Raw genomic sequence first — 18,203 nt, 5'->3', positions numbered from 1 at the left:
TACAGGTTCTCCTTCAGTAGAAATGTACATAGGAAGAGAGTTGGTGGGAACTGCAATGACGATGGTACCAAGAAGGTCTAACTGCTGAGAACCAAAGTACAAGTACAAAGTCTAGACAGGTTATGAAACGCTATAGCAGGATCTGCGTAGCTCAAACTGCTCAAAACCTCTGTGTATCAAGCTGAAACTCTGAACTCATTTTGCACACTGCAATGTAAGTGAACACCTGCACAGATCCATCAAAGAATAATTTTAATATTTTATCAGGCTTTTTTGCCACTTGTTGGTATTTGGGAGCACACTTTGTGAACCACATTTGCAATAAAGCCAACACCCTAAAACAATGGTACTGCTATCTTTTAATTTGTGCAAAAATTCACAACACTCCAAGGAACACCAAGAACAGCAGAAGGCTCTGTGCAAGCCATTGCATTTGTGAAGCCTTCCAGTCTCCTGTTTTATCTCACTGATTATTGGTGCTATCAGAAAAGCTGAACTCATTGCCTGGTAGGCAAGAGCAAGGGAGGAAAAAATTCACATGAAAGCTAAGTTGCTAGATGCAACCGTTGGTTTTCACACTTAAAGCTACAGTAGATGCCTGCCCACCAACCCAATCTTGGCAGACACATCACAGGTTCAGGGCCAAGCCATTTTATTCTATAAAATGTTGCAACTACATTCATGTCTTCATAACAAAAGGACTGTATTGAGCAGTTATGCTTCTGAAGCACTTTATACTAGGTATAGCAAATAAATCCCAGCATATCACCATGTGTACATATGCTATAGTAAAAGATAAACTGAAATAATCCCTGAAAATTCCTTCATACGGCTGCATATCCTAAGCCTGCTGCTTTATTCGCAGAAGCAGCTATTTCCACACAGCATATCAAAACTTCATACTTCAGTTAAGGAGACCAAAAGGTGTGAGGAAATATAATCTAACATTTTATCCTCATATATTGTCCCCTATTTGGAGGCTGAGATGCAAGCTTCACAGATACATAACAGATAATATGATGTGCCTGGATGGTGAGGCCATGAACCATAGGGATGGAATGTATACCTAAATGTGGTATCAAGAAAGTCCCACTTTAAGTCCCAGATTTCAGAGAGAAATCTGCTCAACTGTCTCCCACTGAAATCAATGGGACTAAAAATGCTTATCTTTGAATTATGGCCAATCATCCTTATTTGCTGGCTTGCAATATGTAGTTTAAGCAGAGGCAGCTTTTGCCACTTTTTAAAATAACCTATACAAATCACTTCAATTCAGGCAGAACCTGTAGGAGTTAGCAACAGCACAATCTGATACATGTCTACTCAAAAGCAAGCTCCAAGCGAGTATAGGATTGCAACCCAAGTTGTCTTTAATATTTAACTGAAACGGTAACATCACAAAGCAGTTATGGCATGGCTTATTATATCATGCTGCAATCTTATTTATGCACGCTTATCTGGAAGCGAGCCCCATCACACTCAATGGGATTTAGTTCTCAGGAAACCTGATGATGGTGAACTGTTGGTCAACCAATGGCAAAGCAACCAAAATAAATGTTTTAGATGGCCAAGAAGACCTAAAATTGACAGCTGCTCCCACTACTCTGCACAAGCCATTGCACCTATATTCAAAATTATGACACAAGAGAATTTTACGAAAACAGATTTCACATAGTTCCCCCTCACCATTTTTTATTTTACAAAATGCAGCACCAACATTCATGGAAGACCTATGGGAAAAGGCTTCCTTTCTCCTCCGAAGCCTTTTATACTAAGAATTCTTCTCTCGTAAGCTATCTACCTTCCCTCCCACGAAGGGGTGTATGAAGTTACCTGCGTTTTTTCTCTGGCACAGTGAAAAGCAGTTCTGGAGCGGGAACAATTTCTAGCCAAAAAAAAGAGCCATTAGGAGAAAGGTTAACATGCCTCCAGCTCTGGTCTTCTTCCATGGAGGACTGCTGCTTCATTTTGTAGGAGGGGGAAAAAGTCCAGGAAAAGCTGCATGTGATTTAGTGCCATGCATATTTTGGCCCCCGGCTCCCAGAGAAACTAGATACACTCAACATCAACACGGAGGCTGAAATAAACAATGGTTAAGAGGCATCAATGTGGGCATCTCATTGTACAGCCTGTACATTTTAAGACCAATGCTGCCAGTCCCTTCTCAGCTCCAGCACGCCTACACTTCATCTATTATTTTGCAGCCCTCCCACACTTATTTGCTTTGCCCATTGCTGGCTGTTATCGCAAGCACACAAAAAAGAACAAGAAGAAAAATAAATGTCCTCCAGCCATTTAGCTACAGGACCCTCCAAATCACAGAAGATGAGGGACAGGCACTAGTCGAGGTATGAAGTATTATGGGTGGTTTTGGCTCCACAACCAGATATGCCTATAAAAAGGTTGTGTTGATTTGACCTTTTGTATTATTCACTACAGCTCTGTACATACTAGCACAGAACCTTTGGGGAACTAGAACAAAAATACCCTAAAATAATAGTTAATATAGCAAGTTTTACAGGAAGTATGTTTCAGCAGGCTTACTGCAGTAGGCGTTCCATTGAGAAGAAAATGAACTAAAAAGGGAGTGACTCATTCATACAATGTACTTCAGAGAATACTGCACAAAAGGGATTTGGGAGGAAAGGGTTCTAAAGCAATGGATAGATACTTAAGAGTTTGCCTGGAAATCCAATCCCTTACATTAAGTGAAAGTTTTCCCACAGGCAAGAGCAAAGAGTTCAAACCTATTTCAAAGAGCTCTGATCCCATCACCCAAACAAACCAGTATGCTCTTTCTTCATTTTCTGCTATGATACATATTTTGTCAAATATATTCAGTACCTATGAGATAGTTACAATTTGTGCCGTCAAGCCTGCAAAAGGAACAATGTGCTAAAACTGCATTAGAGTAGGTCAAGAGATGGAAGGAATTGGAAAATGTAGTTTCTGTCTATCACAGAAGCAGCCTACATTTTATAAGCAACCATAATAAGGCAAGCAAGTTTTGGCCTTGATTACTGACCTATGACCTCAACTTTAATGAAGAAACTGGCCAAATAATATTAACTCTTTGTGCAATATTTGGCCCAACAAACTTGGCTGGCACTCATACACTACTCTCCATGTCAGAATCAGAATACTTGCCATCCCCTAAGATAAGAGGATATAAACAAAAATACATAAAAGTAGTACCTGCTTTCATTCTACATCATCGTAACTGCATAGCTGTACTCTAAAGAGGCATAACAAAAATCCACTGGTGTGTAATAAAGGTACTTTGAAGATACTATCATTTACAGAAGCATATAAGTGGCAGCCATTCATGGTTATGAAACAGCATTTAAAGTTCTGAAGTAGCAGCGTCCCTAGCCAACACTGAGACTGAAGCCATAGAACAAAATGACCACAAAATTCTTGCAGAGGGGAATCCTGAGTAGATAAAGTGGCTGCTGAAGCTTGAAGTTACAGATTAGACAGACCAGAAATTCGGTTATTTTTTAATAATTGCAGTTTTGGTGTTTAAAGGAGAAAACATTGATGATCCTATGCCAAATGGAGCCTCACATTTTGCTTCAGGAACACATAAATCTTTGTGAAGCACACTTTTGTGGCTTACAGTATCATTTACCAGTGAATGTGAAAACAAATATGATTTTTTTCTAACCCAAATCCCGTATTGTTATTATTATTATTATTATTATTTAAAAGCCATATGGTGCAAGTATTTCTAATCATTCGTGTTTTCACTCTGAAACTTGCAGTTGACTTTGCCTGAAATCTATACACATTTACCTGGGAGTAAGTACCACTGAACATTACTTTCTTATAGGTAAAAAAAGGTAAAGGTAAAGGACCCCTGGATGGTTAAGTCCAGTCAGAGGCAACAACGGGGTGCAGCAGTCATCTCGCTTTTCAAGCCAAGGGAGGCGGTGTTTGTCTACAGACTACAGACAGCTTTGCGGGTCATGTGGCCAACACGATTACACTGCTTCTGGAGCAACGGAACACTGTGATGAATGCCAGGGCACATGGAAATACCATTTACCTTTCCACCGCAGTGGTACCTATTTATCTATTTGCACTATATGCTTTCAAATGGGTAGGCTGGCAGAAGCTGGGACAGAGCAACAAGAGCTCACCACCACTGTGGATTCGAACCACCAAACTTCTGATCGGCAAACCCAAGAAGCTCAGTGGTTTAGACCACAGCCGCCCGCATCCCAAGACTTTCTCATAAGCAGGCATGCACAGGATTTAATTATTAAGAACAATAAACAAGCTGCACAATTCTGAATTGTCATAGCTCTCAGAAGTCTCAACGGAACCTGTAGCATCAAATGCAGCATACAACAAAATAATAATAATCAAAAATTCATATGGGAACGTCTTAAGAAATAGATTTTCTTATCTGTGTATAGTTAGAGATGGTATGTTAATATACAGATTAACACAGGACTTTTCAGTGTGTGTGTGTGTTTAATGTTCAAAAGCCTTTTGGAAGCCCATCTATGCCACATCTACCTCATTAAAGACCAACACAAAGTTTGTTCAGCTTCACTGCAAGCTCCCTCTTTCTTCAGAAATCCTTTCACACTTTTCTTTTTTGTCTCGTTTGCCAGCTGAAGGCTTACGGATCTTATAAGAACCTGGAATGCTGGGCGGGGGGGGGGGGGAGTCCAAACTGGATGACATTATATTCAGAATCAATTGTTGAAAAGTTCTTCATTGTTGAAAAGTTCTTCAAGGAATATGCCCTGGTCATCCTCAAGGATGTAGATAGGGTTCTGTGAGATCCACCAAAGGTTATGTGGAGCCTGGCCATCTCTGGTGGTGAAGGTCAGCAAGGAAGAACTTGGTGAGCCACAAAAATTAATGCCTCTCTTGATGAGCGTAGGATTTCTCCTGTACTAATAGGTGATAATCTGCCCACTTTTTAAAACTTTAGACGGAGATAGCCTGGCCAGGTTTAAGTTCACATACAACATTTCTTTTGGAAAAAAAGTTGTGCAACATGTGGTGGCTGAACAGCTATAGGAATTCCTGGATTTAAAAATCCTTCCTTGATCTTTGTCCATCTGGTTTCCAACCTGGATATGGGATGGACACAGTTTTGACAGCTCTGGTAGATCTCTATTCTGAAATATACATGGGAAATGTTTCCCTATTGATCTTGCTCACCCTTTCTATGACTTCTATGTTGGACTTTCTGACAACTTTTAACTTGCATCTCACGCTAGATCCTGTGGCCTTCCCTCCAGTCAGCTTCATATAGAAATAGAGAAGTACTGTATTATCTTATCACGATCATCATTATCAACAACATTGTTGTAGTAAGCAAAATACATTCAAGTCAATCACAAATCAGTTCAGTACAATAGAGAATCTTCAAGGACATAAATTACAGAACAATTTCATCTATAATTTACTCTAGCTGTAAAATAAAGCCTGCAATTCTTTATTATTATTCAATCTACTTTGAAAAGAAATTTCAACTTACCTGTCCTTTACGTGGTGCTAAAAAATTAACAACTTCTTCAACCATAACTGGTATATGCCGTTGTTGATAGTCTTCATTGTCTGCTCCGCCATTTAAGTATTCATCACCATGCAAATGCAATTTCTCTTCAGTTTCACATTTACGGGTTAATGAAGAGTGTATAGTTTTTACCCATGTACCTAAGCAATTTGGGCTTGATCTAACTAAACTGTGAAAAGGAAATCGGTTGCAGGTCTTGCATAAATACAGCAGCTGGTGCATATTGCAGGTAAGTTTGATTGAAGGGCAGGGTATAAAAATAATAAAACAAAGAAGCCAACCTGGGGGGAAAACATATTAGAAATCAAAATTAACATTTTTAGAATGGCTTGTATTAAAAGAAGAACTGTATCAAAGCAATAGTAATTTGTTTTACTAATCAGCACAAAAAGATTTCAGTGCCAGTAAATTTTGCAAGATGCTATTTAACATATGCCACTAATGATGCTATTGTATTTGGCCAACTCTAGTACTTGCAAGTACTCCACTAGCATGACTTTACAACCTGAGCATCTGTTACAAATTCAACTGTTCTCAATCACAGATCTATTCAAATATAAACCATATTGACATATATGCCTCGTTGAAGACAGTGTAGATTGGGGACACCCAAACTGCTCCTAGTTCAAAAAGATTCAACCATAATTGGGCCAGTATTGAGCAGTAGCCAGAACATGATGCTTGGATAACAAAACCCTGCTTCGCAGTCTGATTCAGTCATGAAGTTCACTGACTTGCTCTGGGAAAATCACTGTCTCTTAGTCTATATTCCATCTCAGAGTTGGTGTTAGCAAAAAATACTATTAAGTATATAATACCTTTCCAGGACGAAGCTTATAACTAGAAGGCAGACATTATCAAGGAGAAAAATATGGAGCATATCCTATGTTTGCAATCTCATAGCATTGCCTGTGTGCTACATGAACATTTCATTGTACATTCTTGTTCTCAATCTACAGTGGTGCCTCACAAGACGAAAAGAATTCGTTCCGTGAGTCTTTTTGTCTTGCGATGTTTTTCGTCTTGCGAAGCACGGTCCGTCGTAACTGTGCCTCTTCAAACGGCTTTTTAAAAAAGCAAGCCCATAGGGAAATTCGTCTAGCGAAGCAACGCAAAACCGAAAAACCCTTTCGTCTAGCGAGTTTTTCGTCTTGCGAGGCATTCGTCTTGCAGGACACCACTGTACATCATGGTAGCAGTACATGAATGTTCTTTTAGAAATGGGAGTCTTTATGCAGCTTGAGAATATGAACTGTCTGCTTCAACATTTGAAACCTACTACAGTCGTTCTTGAACGGAATCCATTATGGAAGTCCGTTCGACATTCGAAAACAAAGCCATGGCTTCTGATTGGCTACAGGAGCATCCTGCACTCAAGTGGAAGCCGTGTCGGACTTTTGGGTTCCAAAGAACATTCGCAAACCAGAACACTCACTTCTGGGTTTGTGGCATTTGGGAGCCAAAATGTTCGAGTCACAAGGCGTTCGAGAACCAAGGTATGACTGTACCTGGCCTGCTGATCTATGGGTTTATTAGGGGGCTATGCTTCAGATGATGAGATGCCGCCCTGAGACCTCCGGGTATAGGGCAGTATATAAATAATAATAATAATAATAATAATAATAATAATAATAAAAATGCCCTCTCAATTGCAGTTTTTGTTTGTTTTTTAAGGCATATTTGCCTCAGAGGAATCTATCCTAATCTGGTGGATTTAAGCAATACTGCCCACTGTAAAACATGCCACTTTGGGGAAAAGTTTTAGAGTGGGTAGTAGCAGCTCAACTCAGGATGATGCTGATTATTCCAGGCTGGTTTCAACCTAATTTCAGGACCTTGTTCACCCTGATAATGACATGCACCAGGAGCATGAAACACAATCCTATTGATTATCTTGTGTTTTTCATTACAATCAGCTGTGATACTTTTCTGGGCCACGTCATTAGCCTCCCATTCGTCATCTCCCTCCATGTCTTTCTCCAGAATCTGCCACCCCAGGTCTGACACTGAAAACGCCAAGGGACTCATGACAACTGCTGTCTAATACCATGCCTTCTGATTATATTGTCATCCATGTTATTTCACTTTGACATCATTCTACTGGGAAAGATCATCCATTCAGTACACTGAAAATACTCAACTTTATCTCTTGCTTCAACCAGCCAACCCCAGGGATACTATGGAAACCCTGAATCAGTGTCTAGGAACAGTTCTAGTGTAGATGCAGGTGAAAATCCAGTGACTAGAGGTTTTGTGGATATGGACATAGATATGCAATCTGTTTTGGATGGAGTTAACACTCTCATAGAGTAGGCCAGACCCAGCAGGCTCTTCTTATGTTCTTAAGAATCAAGTATAAAGTCCTACTGGATCCAACATTATCACTGAATGGCCAGGTTACATAAGAAACTATGAACACTTTTACCAGCTTCAGATGGTTCACCAGCTACAACCCAGCTAGCCTCAGTCACCCATGCACTAATTAGATCTAGGCTGGACTATATAATGCTGTCTACACAAAGCTGCCTTCAAACGCAGTTTGGAAACTAACTGGTGAAAAATGAGACTGCCAAAAGGTTTGTAGGAGGAGGATTATGAGTAACAGTTTGCAATTTGTTTCCAGACTCAATTTAAAGTGCTGGTGTCAAACTCTAAAGCGTTAAATGATCTAGTACCAGGTTATCTGAAGGGCCACCTCCATCCATATTAAACTAACTGAGCCCTAAGATCAGCATCTGCAGTCCTCTGCTTTCTGCTCCCCCCCCCCAATTAGTAAAGATTACATGGGCAGGGTCTTCCAAATGTGCAACTCCCTTCCTAGGCAGCTACATCTTTCGACTCTTTCTCATCACAAGCAATCTTTGGAAGGTGTTTTTTAATTGTACAAGTATTTTTCTGAGTATCTTTTTTTTGCTTTTGCAATGTTGTTTGGTGGTTCTGTTACTGTTTCTGTTATTTTTATTCTGTGAGCCACCTTAGAGAGAAATATTTTTAAAGGCAGTATATCAACAATTAGAATAAATAATGGGCTTAAATTGACTGAATTGTTGGATTGCAGTCTACAGCTTCCCCGACAGTAAAACCCTCAAGGGAACACAAGAGAGTGCAAGAATACAGAAGCTGAATGGAAAAAGAACAAATCTCTGTTGAAAATGTTAAAATAAGGAGGTAGCAAGAAAAGTGCAGGAATAGCTACAAGGAACCTATGGAGATCAGGCACACTAATAGAGGGCTGCTGAAAAGAGAATGGCATGACAGCCCAGTGACTGCTGAAGAGGCCTTGGGGAAAACGGGTGGATTGTCCACATTTCTGCTGCAGGTGCAAGGAAATAATTTCCTTCCAGTTCTCCAATACATTTGTCACAGCAGTGTCAGACCTCATAGCATCTCTTGTATCCTTCTTCTTTGCAGCTTGCAAGGATTTTCCCCTCAGCAGCTATCCCGCTATCCGGAAGCACAATTCAATACAATGCTGACTGCTATGAGATCATAGAATGCAGGGCAAAATGAGTTCCATTAAGTTTAGTAGAGCATACTCTCAAGTATGTATACACGACTGCAGTCTTAGAATCAAAATATATACAGCGGTACCTCTGGTTACAAATGCTTCTGGTTACGAACACTTCAGTTTACGAGCTCTGCTAACCTGGAAGTAGCTGCTCCTGGTTGCGAACTTTGCCCCAGGATGCAAACAGGAGGCGTGTGCGCACAGCGGGAAGCCCCATTAGTGAAAGCACGCCTCAGGATAAGAACGGTTTCAGCTTAAGAACGGACCTCCAGAACGAATTAAGTTCGTAACCAGAGGTACCACTGTAGTTGGGAAAAGCTGGAGGTCAGGCAGTATATTATAACTGGAATACAGCAGGTTCCTTCCTTTTGAACAGAGGTCTTTACACTTGAAAAAATGTTTTGAGGCTTACAGAAGTATAACTCTGACAATACATGCAAATAAGCTGGAATCCCACAGAACAGCAGTGACGAAATCAACTCACATAAAGCTTGGCTTTACTTCATTGGACAATATCTGTGTTGATAAATTCGTATCATAGGGCTGTGCTATTATGCACTCTGTGTGAGGCTTCTCTTAAGGAAGGTCTGGAAACTGTAGTTAATGCAGAAGTTGGGTTGCTAAGTGATGCAGCCAACCATATGAATGTTACACCTTTGCTCAAACAACTGCACCGATTGCCAATATTTAGAAGAGTCAGCTTATGTCTTTAGGATTAAGGCTGGTTGTTTCTCTGAGCTGTCTGGAAGCTTGCTTGTGTGTTTGTATGTTTGGTCATGTACCAGGGTACTATGAGAGGCTGAAGGAGGAAGTGAGATGGAGAACACAAGCTCACATCTATTTGGAGAAAATATAGTATTGTGGGGCACATAGCAAGAAGATGTAGATTGGAGAATTATATTATGCCTTTGGACAAGGAGTCTGAGAACAGGATGCAGACATTGGAGAGCCCAGGGTGCATACAGAAAATGCTCAGGAAGCATCATCTACAGCAAGGGTCAGCAACCTAAGGCCCATGGGCCAGAAGTGACCTGCGGAGGTCGTTTGACCGGCCCACGAGCCACCCCTGAACTGAGCTGCCCACTCACATGCTGTGCTAAACCGGCGCGGCGCAGGGACTCGCTTCTGTGGCACCGGAAATTGTGTCTGCGCAGACGCCGGAAATCGCAGGCTCCCATGCACGTGCGATCCGGCCCACAGAGGGATCTCCGCAGGACCAGTCAGGCCCAGATAAACCTTACTGACCCCTGATCAACAGCTTCCAGGCTTTCCAAACCTGCTCTCTGAAGTATCAGGTGTGCATACCCTAATGGAAGCTCATCACCAGTAGGCTACTTAGCTCAGAAGAAAAGAGATGCTAACAAAACACTGCAGGCAGAGATAACACACTTGAAGGACCTGGCACAGAATCTCTAGCACAGATTGATAAAAGTATCCTTTGGGGAATAGTTTACTTTGTCTATACCTGCAGCCAATGAGGAGAAGTCCTTGGCATCAAAGAGTAGCACAGAAGCAAGGATGACAAATATAGGGAGCATGAACAATTAAGGAGTGTGAGAGCCCTCCAAATGAAAGTGACATCAGGTTGAATTCTAACTGAACAATGGTTCTGAACTTTATTTGAGGATAAACACTGAAATGTGGCTAACCTTGAGTCAGAGCCAGATCTGAATCCAACAAGGGGGTAGCAGTATGTAATACAAGCTCCTATTGTCAGAGAAAACAGTGAAAGCAGTCTCCTCTGTACCAGGGTAAACGTATCCAACTGCATCAACAATTCCTTATAAGGCTTGGTTTTCAGACCCTTGATCATCTTGGTCACCCTCTCTGCACACGTTCCAGCTTGTCAATATCCTTCTTAAATTGTGGCGCCCAGAATTGAACACAGAATTCTAGGTGTGGTCTGAACAAGGCATAATAAAGTGGTACTATTAATACCCCTGGTTGTGATACTTCTGTTGATGCAGCCTAGAATAGCCTTAGGGTTTTTTGGTGCTGCATCACTGTTGACTCTTGTTAAGCTCGTGGTCCACTAAGACCCCTAGATTCTTTTCACATATACTACTGGCAATGTTTTATTAGCGCAGCTGGTTCTTCCTGCCTAAGTGCAGAACCTTACATATGTCCCTAGTGAAATTCATTTTGTTAGGTTTGGCCCAGTTCTCCAATCTATTATGGCCATCTTGAATCCTGATTTTGTCTTGTGTGGCATTGGCTAACCCTACCAGTTTGGTGTCATCAACAAATTTGATGAGTGTGTCCTCAATTCCTTCATCCAAGTCATTTATAAAGATGTTGACCAACAACAGACCCAGGACAGAACACTGCAGAACTCCACTTAGCACTTTTTTGCAGGATGACGAGGAACCATTAATGAGCATTCTCTGGGTTTGGTCAACCAACTACAAATCCACCTAACAGTTACCTCATACAGCCTACGTTTTACCAGCTTCTGCACAATACCATGGGAGACTTTGTCGAAAGTCTTACTGAAGTCAAGATACACTACGTCTACAGCATTCTTCTGATCCACCAAGCTTCTAACTATCAAAAAATGAAATGAGATTTGTCGGGCACACAGATTGTTTGAAAACAGCAAGTGGGAAAATTTGGGTTTTGAAAAACTGAGTTTTATTTAAGGGGCAGAACAGAAAAAGAAGAAAGTGGACAGACAAGACATCAGAGGTAAGTGGAAAAATAAATTCAAAACAACAGGAAATGACAGACTGAGAGAACTATCACAATCTGCTATTTGACTAGCAAATGTTAACTGGCACCATACCATGTATTCAACTGGTTAGGAGTGGGTTATATTTAAGTATGGGTGTATGGGAATTATTCAATAATTATTAGTTGTTTGCGCTACTTGTCACAAGAGTTGATTGTGTTAACCTTTTTTAACCCACAGTGTAAATGGTTTTTTTCCATATTCATTCTACTCAAGATGGACTACCAACCTGCTTTACCTCACACATAGTTGAGAACGGTGTGTATTAACACTTAAGAAATGCCACACAATGCATAAAAAGCTAGCGCAAACAGGGGGCAACTGGGGGAGCGAGTGCTTCATTCTCGCCTCAAGAGCCATGTTGGCACAATCATCCGTTCTTCTACACCTCGCGTTATTTTTAAAGGAGCGTTTAATGTCGCGACCTCTCTTCGCAGGCTCCAGACAAGGAGTCATTCGCTTACACGTGGAGGGGGGGTTACATGTCCGACGTTACTCACGCAGGAGGTGGAGGGAGAGTGGGGACGAGGAGGAATGTCTGACCACCACCTCTATTACCTTAGCAACGGGTGAGCTCCCTTGTGGGTGGGAGAGACACGGAAGCTGGGGGTCCACTGTGGACCTAGGAAGGGGGGAAAAAACAAGGCTTCCGAAGTGTGCGCATCCGGAGAACAGCACGAGCCTTCCCCTCCCTCGCAGCTCGCCTCTCCACCCCCGTCCCGGCGCCTGGGGACACTCGCTCTGCGGCGGAACCGTGCTACTCACAGCGCTCGACGAGGCCGCTGCCCCCCACGCTCCTCCTCGCACAGCCTACAGCGCCAGGAGCGCTGCCAAAAGGCTTCCTCCCTGCAACAAGGCGCTGCGGGTTTCAGTTCCGCCTTCAGAGCCCGCTCCTCCTTTGCAGCAACGCGGTGAGAGGGCTACGCAGGGCTTCTCCCATCCCACCCACTTCCTTCTCCCCACCCCCCACAAATACGGGACTGGGCACCCGCCCCCCTCTTGATCATTGCCTGCCTGCAGTGCCTTCATTTCAAGCGGGCTCGGGGGTTGCAAGGCGGCGGTCGTGTGCACAGCGCGCACGGATTCGGAATCGGCCTCGATGAACGCGGCGGGGCTGACTCAACAAATGCACTGCAGGGATGCGCAGGTTCTCCAGCGAGACTGGCGGGATTTCCACCGCCCCCTCCATTATCTCTACGCAGACTTTTCCCTGCCTCTTTCCACAAAGTCCCGTATTTCCTTTCCTCCCGGTGGACATCCCCGCTTTTTGCAACACGGTTGTCAGACCCAAAGCAAAATAATTAAGACGCCATCGGCAGAACCGCGGCTATCTTTTTATGAGACATCAATTAGGGATAAAGGGGCAGGTTTGTTCCAAGGGATGCTGCGGTGCGACAATACTTCGATGCGTGTCTTGTTACGTAGTAAGAGGTAACCCGTTTGCGATCAGGCTGGCCGCCACATAACCTCCCGCAGCCCCTATAATCCTAACAGAGACCGTTTTCCCAACGGAGTTGCTATAGGATATGCGGTGCTCCGTCTTCACCCGCTTGCAATAACATACGTCCTTCTCTACCACACACATCTGTTGCAATCCGCAAACCTTAAGCCACCAGCAGATACTCTCATCAAATGCTCTATTTTAAGAACATCTTAAAAGCATCTTCCCGAAGGCGCACAGGTTCCTCTTGACATCTGCCAGTAGAACATCCCGCCCAGAACGGGCGCTCGTTTTTCATTCAGTATTTGTACAGCTACGCGCACGAGCACAGCTACAAACAAATCTCTCGTGTGAATTACTGTTTTCTCATTTCACGTTTAACAAGCACCCACAACTCCTCAGAGTAACTGCAATTTATGGAACGAACTAAGGAATCGCGAGGTTCATTTTTCTTGATCCCATTCAGTGCTTCAGCGGCAAAACTCATTTATCGAACCAGCTCACAGCGCACCAGTTTAAAGGCTGGCGTATGTCTTTCTACAGTAGTCTAAAACAGTATCGCCCGCCCCGCATAAAAGCAGCTGGGGGTGGTATCAGTTTCCAGCCAGCTGAGCTGGAAAAAGTTAAACCCTTCCCTGAGCATTCCTTAACTCCCAATCTCAGGCTCCTAGTTTTGCTTTTTAGTTAAAAAAAAACCTTTCAAGCGAACTGTTGGTGTCTCCTGTCCAATTTACCCCTCACTCCGCACTGCAATTGCAGCCATACAACCTCAAGGACGTGCGCTTTTAAAGACTTGCACAGAAACTTTGCGCGCCGGGCTCAAGTGCTCGCGCACCTAAAAAGACGCGTGTACGGTTAATCTCTGTGGCGTTGAGAGCTATTTCAGCTCATGGCTGAAATAAAATTTAAATTCAAGTCACTCGCTTGTGCTAGAAGAGGCACAACCTGACCGCGCGTCGGCGTGGGGGGAAATCATTTCTATTGAGCTTACTTTTGAGTCACTGCGTAACTGTTTAGGATAGCGCTGTAAAATCAGCGATTGAACCAATTAAAGCCAAGTTCATGTCTTAAGATGACCGCCGACTACTACGCGACAGCTTATTTCTATTCGAAACTTGAACTGGGACGACGAAATGCTGCTCCACGGAACTTTCGCTGTTGCTTTATTCCTGCAAAATGCAACCTCCCTGCTTGTTTGTGCTCATCAATTCCTGCAAAGACACTATCCCTTTCTTATCGTCCCAGTTCGGCACAGAAACAGTCGAACCCCGACTTTCCCCTGCTTTGAATACGCGTCTCTCCCCTCCAACCCGCTCGCGCGAGTCCCGCCCTCCATTCATTCGCTCACTGACAATATCCGCCCCCCTTATTTCCATGCGCGCCACCAAACCGAGCAGAACGTCCACAATCCCAGCATTACGCCCTCGCTTAGGAGACGGCTGAAGGCGGAGGGATGGATCCTCCTTTGGACCAAAATACATCCGAGGGCGCGTCGTAAGCGTGGCGGCTCTTATGACGTTATGCGGCCCTTAACCAATCAGAAGCCGTGGAACGAGAGGCTGCTTGGGTTTGAATTTGGTGGCTCGCTGAAGCTAGCGAGCGAGCGTGGAGGCGGCGGCGGTGGCGACGCCCGAAGAAGTGGCGCGGGCTGCTGATCAGCAAGGAGGGTCCCTAATGCCCGGGTGAGTATCTCCATTTACGCCTACTAGGGTGTCTAGCTCGGTTCAGCTGAAAGAGGGTCCCGATCAGCTCGCTGCATTAGCGAGGGTGGCCCCTGGCTGCTTACACTTTCCGGCGGAGTTTTGCGCTCTTGTGCTTGCTTTTCTTTTTGCAGCGCAACCGCATAGGAGGGTCGCTGCTTATTAGCCGCGCGACTTTATTCCATTCGTTCGCCCAGGTCCCTGCAGGGACTTTATAGTACCGTATCGAAAGAAAGTTAAGATGGATCGGGAAGTTCTCCGCCCCAAATTGCTTTTTAAGTCTACACCCCTGCGCACGGTTGGATGGAAATTCTGGCTGGCTTCGAGTTAGAATGTGGTTATGATCCGGCGTATTTATTAGGGAGTGGGGGTACGGTCTTCTGCATACTTACCCGGTATGAAGTCCCGTTGAAATCAGTGGGCACGGCTTCCAAGCTGACATTTATAGGACTACGCTGTGAAAGATAGCATTGGTGAATGCATATCTATGCCGCGCGGTTGGTGGCAACATTGAACCAATAGCATCCCATGGAAACGGCGTAAAGAGTTTTGTAAACGCCTTCAAGACTGGTCGCCTCCAGATGACCTGTTGCTGAGCATGCGTCCTGATTTGTTTGCCCTTTTGTGAGTCTTAGCCCTTGAGATCATCTCTGCAAATTTGGTGCACTGAAAATGACCCTGGGGCTGGAGCAACTCTCCTATGAAGAAAGCTTGAAACTATGGGGTCTGAGGTTTAGGAAAAATGTGAGAGAGGTGTAGAAAACTATGCATGAAATGAGTCATGACTCTAGAACCCAGGGCCATGTGGTGAAGCTTAATGATGGAATATAGAGAGGAGACAAAAGGAAAAACTCCATAGTTAAGTTGTGGAATTCACGAATGTAATATGCAATCTGAATGACTTTTAAAGTGGTTTAGACAAATTTAATGGAAGGCAAGTCTGCTAACCAGTATCGGAGGTGGTATGCCTCTGCGTACCAGTTGCTGAGAATCACAAGTGGGACAGTGCTGTTGGGTTCATGTCCTGCTTTTGGGCTTCCCATAGGCATCTGCTTGGCCGCCCAGAGAACAGGATACAGAACTAGGTGATGCCCCTTAGGTTATCATGATAGTTACCCCACACTTACCAGACCATTTCCCATTACTTTTCTTACAGGATAAAGTCTTGTTTTGAAGAGATAGAGCACCACTGTTCTTATTTGTAACAATGTATTCACTTTATTGAGAGTGGTTTGTGATAGTGAGAGAAAGCGCTGGCAGACTAGAAGCAACCTCCCACATATATTATGCGGATTTTTTTGTGTGGATTAGCATCCACTTCATTATTTTCTAAGGTGCTACAAGACTCTAGAATCCATTAACATTCAATTGGCTGTATTTATGAGACCAAACATTGTTATTATCTTGTGCTGTATGGGAACATTTGGAGTAGCAAAGTGGAATACAAAGGACTTCCTCTCGACAAATGAGTTTATCAGACCTTATTCCTCTAACTAACTGCTGTTGGCATTGACAGAGTAATTATTGTATAGCGTGAGTGAAACCTAATGCATATGAATATTCTGACTGAAAAATGACAATGTGAGCAAGCACCAAGTCATGTCTTATAGATCATTATTAACAGTAAAGAAAGAACCAAGTTCTTAAACTAGATCTTATGTCAGTCTAGAAAATACATATTCTGAACGTGTGCACATTGAAATTTCTCTATGTGGTAGGAGAGTTTCTTTGGACTATGAGTGTTTGTAGTGTGTTTTGAAGCATTTTGTTTCTTCAGGAGTTAAACTTGCAGATATTAATTTCTGTTAAGTTTGTGAGTCTTTCATAGCCTCATCCTCCCTCCACACAAGAGTATTTGCACTCTTCACACGTTAAGTTGGGAAACCCATTTTGGTAGAATTCTACTATATCTAAAATAGTTGCATGGGATCTGTGGTGGTCAGCTGGACAATTGGAGCAAACAAAGCAGACTATTTTACTGGACTCCAGTCATAGGCAAACAAATGGCAGGAGAATATTGAGTTACATCTAAGCTTGTGTAAACACCGCATATAAGCTTTGCAGATCAACTGCTGCTTGTAAAACCAAAAATAGCACTTACAAAATTACATTTTGGTGGGTTTAATTGTACATCCCAATATACGTGGGACCCATAGAGAAGTGTGTCTTCTCACATGCTTTTTTTTGTCATTTGCATAAACTTCTTGTTGCATTTTCTTAAATTACTGCTTAAAAAATATAACTGGTCAGTTTACATTTTTGGCCAGTCAAATTATCAACCCTAGACCTAACCTAAATTCATTTGCTTCCTTGGTTTAGCAGCACAATTATATGCATATTTAGTCAGAAAAGAAACTTACCTCATTCAGAGAAGTATACTCCCAGGTAAACAAGTATAGGAGTGCAAGTGTTGTTGTTTAATCTGCTTTCATTTTTTTCCACCAGCAGAAGAAACTGGATTTACTTTATAAGACAAATCTTCCCCAGACACCATAACTGCCTTTCGTAATGTCTACTACTGTTCAAGAAGATGTCTGCAATCACGTGAAGGTGGTGGTCCGTGTTCGTCCAGAAAGTCAGAAAGAGAGAGATGGCAACTTCAGGAAAGTGCTCCAAGTTGTTGATAAGCATATGTTGGTCTTTGATCCCAAAGTGGAGGAAGTCAGTTTCTTTCATGGGAAAAAAGTTCCATGCCGTGATCTTAACAAGAAGCAAAACAAGGACCTCAAATTTGTGTTTGATGCTGTATTTGACGAACATTCTTCTCAGCTAGAGGTCTTTGAAGACACTACCCTGACCATGCTGGATGGTTTTTTAAATGGATATAATTGCACAGGTAACTCTTCTGCATTTCTCCCTTTGTTAGTTATGGAAATAATCCTGTATCAGCAGTCAGTTCTAATTTGAGCTGGGGCGGGGGTGTCCTTCTGCCCCCTATTCTATTTATAAGCTTTAAGACTTTGCTGTTGCTAATTTCCAAGCTGTTGGGGTCGTTTGGTTTCTTGTCCTTTGCTTCACATCTAGTAACTCGCTCCCTGCAAATGATAGCCAAAACCCCCTGCATCCCATTTGCAAAAATAAATAAATAGATATTGCAGTAGTGAAGAGCATGAAGAATAGTTTCCCTCGCCATTACTTCCTGCTAGTTCTGATTCTAACGGTTACTTCTAGCTTTGGTACTGAGCAGTAGCAGTGTGTCTGGTGGAGCAGACCAACATTGGTGGCGCTGCTGCTTACCAGAACAGTCGCAATGTTGGGGGAGGGGTTCATGGTTGCACCAGTGGTAC

At 43.0% G+C, this 18,203-nt stretch overlaps 2 protein-coding genes across 8 annotated transcripts in view; one reads left to right on the top strand and one right to left on the bottom strand.

Annotated features, from left to right (window-relative positions):
* Positions 1-15,411, bottom strand: part of METTL15 (methyltransferase 15, mitochondrial 12S rRNA N4-cytidine) — a 90,487-nt gene extending 75,076 nt beyond the window's left edge. Inside the window, exons 1-3 of one of the 5 annotated variants that reach the window (XM_082206132.1) lie at positions 15,309-15,411; positions 5,501-5,820; positions 5,182-5,265 (exon numbers count right to left, since the gene is read on the bottom strand). In XM_082206132.1, coding sequence (XP_082062258.1) covers positions 5,182-5,265; positions 5,501-5,761 — 345 coding nt within the window. In that variant the 5' untranslated portion in view covers positions 5,762-5,820; positions 15,309-15,411. The other 4 variants (XM_082206131.1, XM_082206129.1, XM_082206130.1 and 1 more) reach the window with 4 other exon arrangements.
* Positions 14,765-18,203, top strand: part of KIF18A (kinesin family member 18A) — a 39,494-nt gene continuing 36,055 nt past the window's right edge. For 2 of the 3 annotated variants that reach the window (XR_014212498.1, XM_082193571.1), the window contains exons 1-2: positions 14,768-14,898; positions 17,362-17,752. Coding sequence is in view for 2 of the 3 variants with exons in the window: in XM_082193571.1 (XP_082049697.1) it covers positions 17,425-17,752 (328 nt within the window). In the remaining variant the exon portion in view is untranslated. Of the gene's footprint in view, positions 14,899-17,361; positions 17,753-18,203 lie in introns of all 3 variants that reach the window. The other variant, XM_082193572.1, reaches the window with a different exon arrangement.

This window comes from Podarcis vaucheri, assembly GCF_965113315.1.
Source record: "Podarcis vaucheri genome assembly, chromosome: 1".
Lineage (NCBI taxonomy): Eukaryota > Metazoa > Chordata > Lepidosauria > Squamata > Lacertidae > Podarcis > Podarcis vaucheri.
The sequence above is the reverse complement of the archived record's forward strand: the minus strand, read 5'-3'. Positions and strand labels throughout refer to the sequence as shown.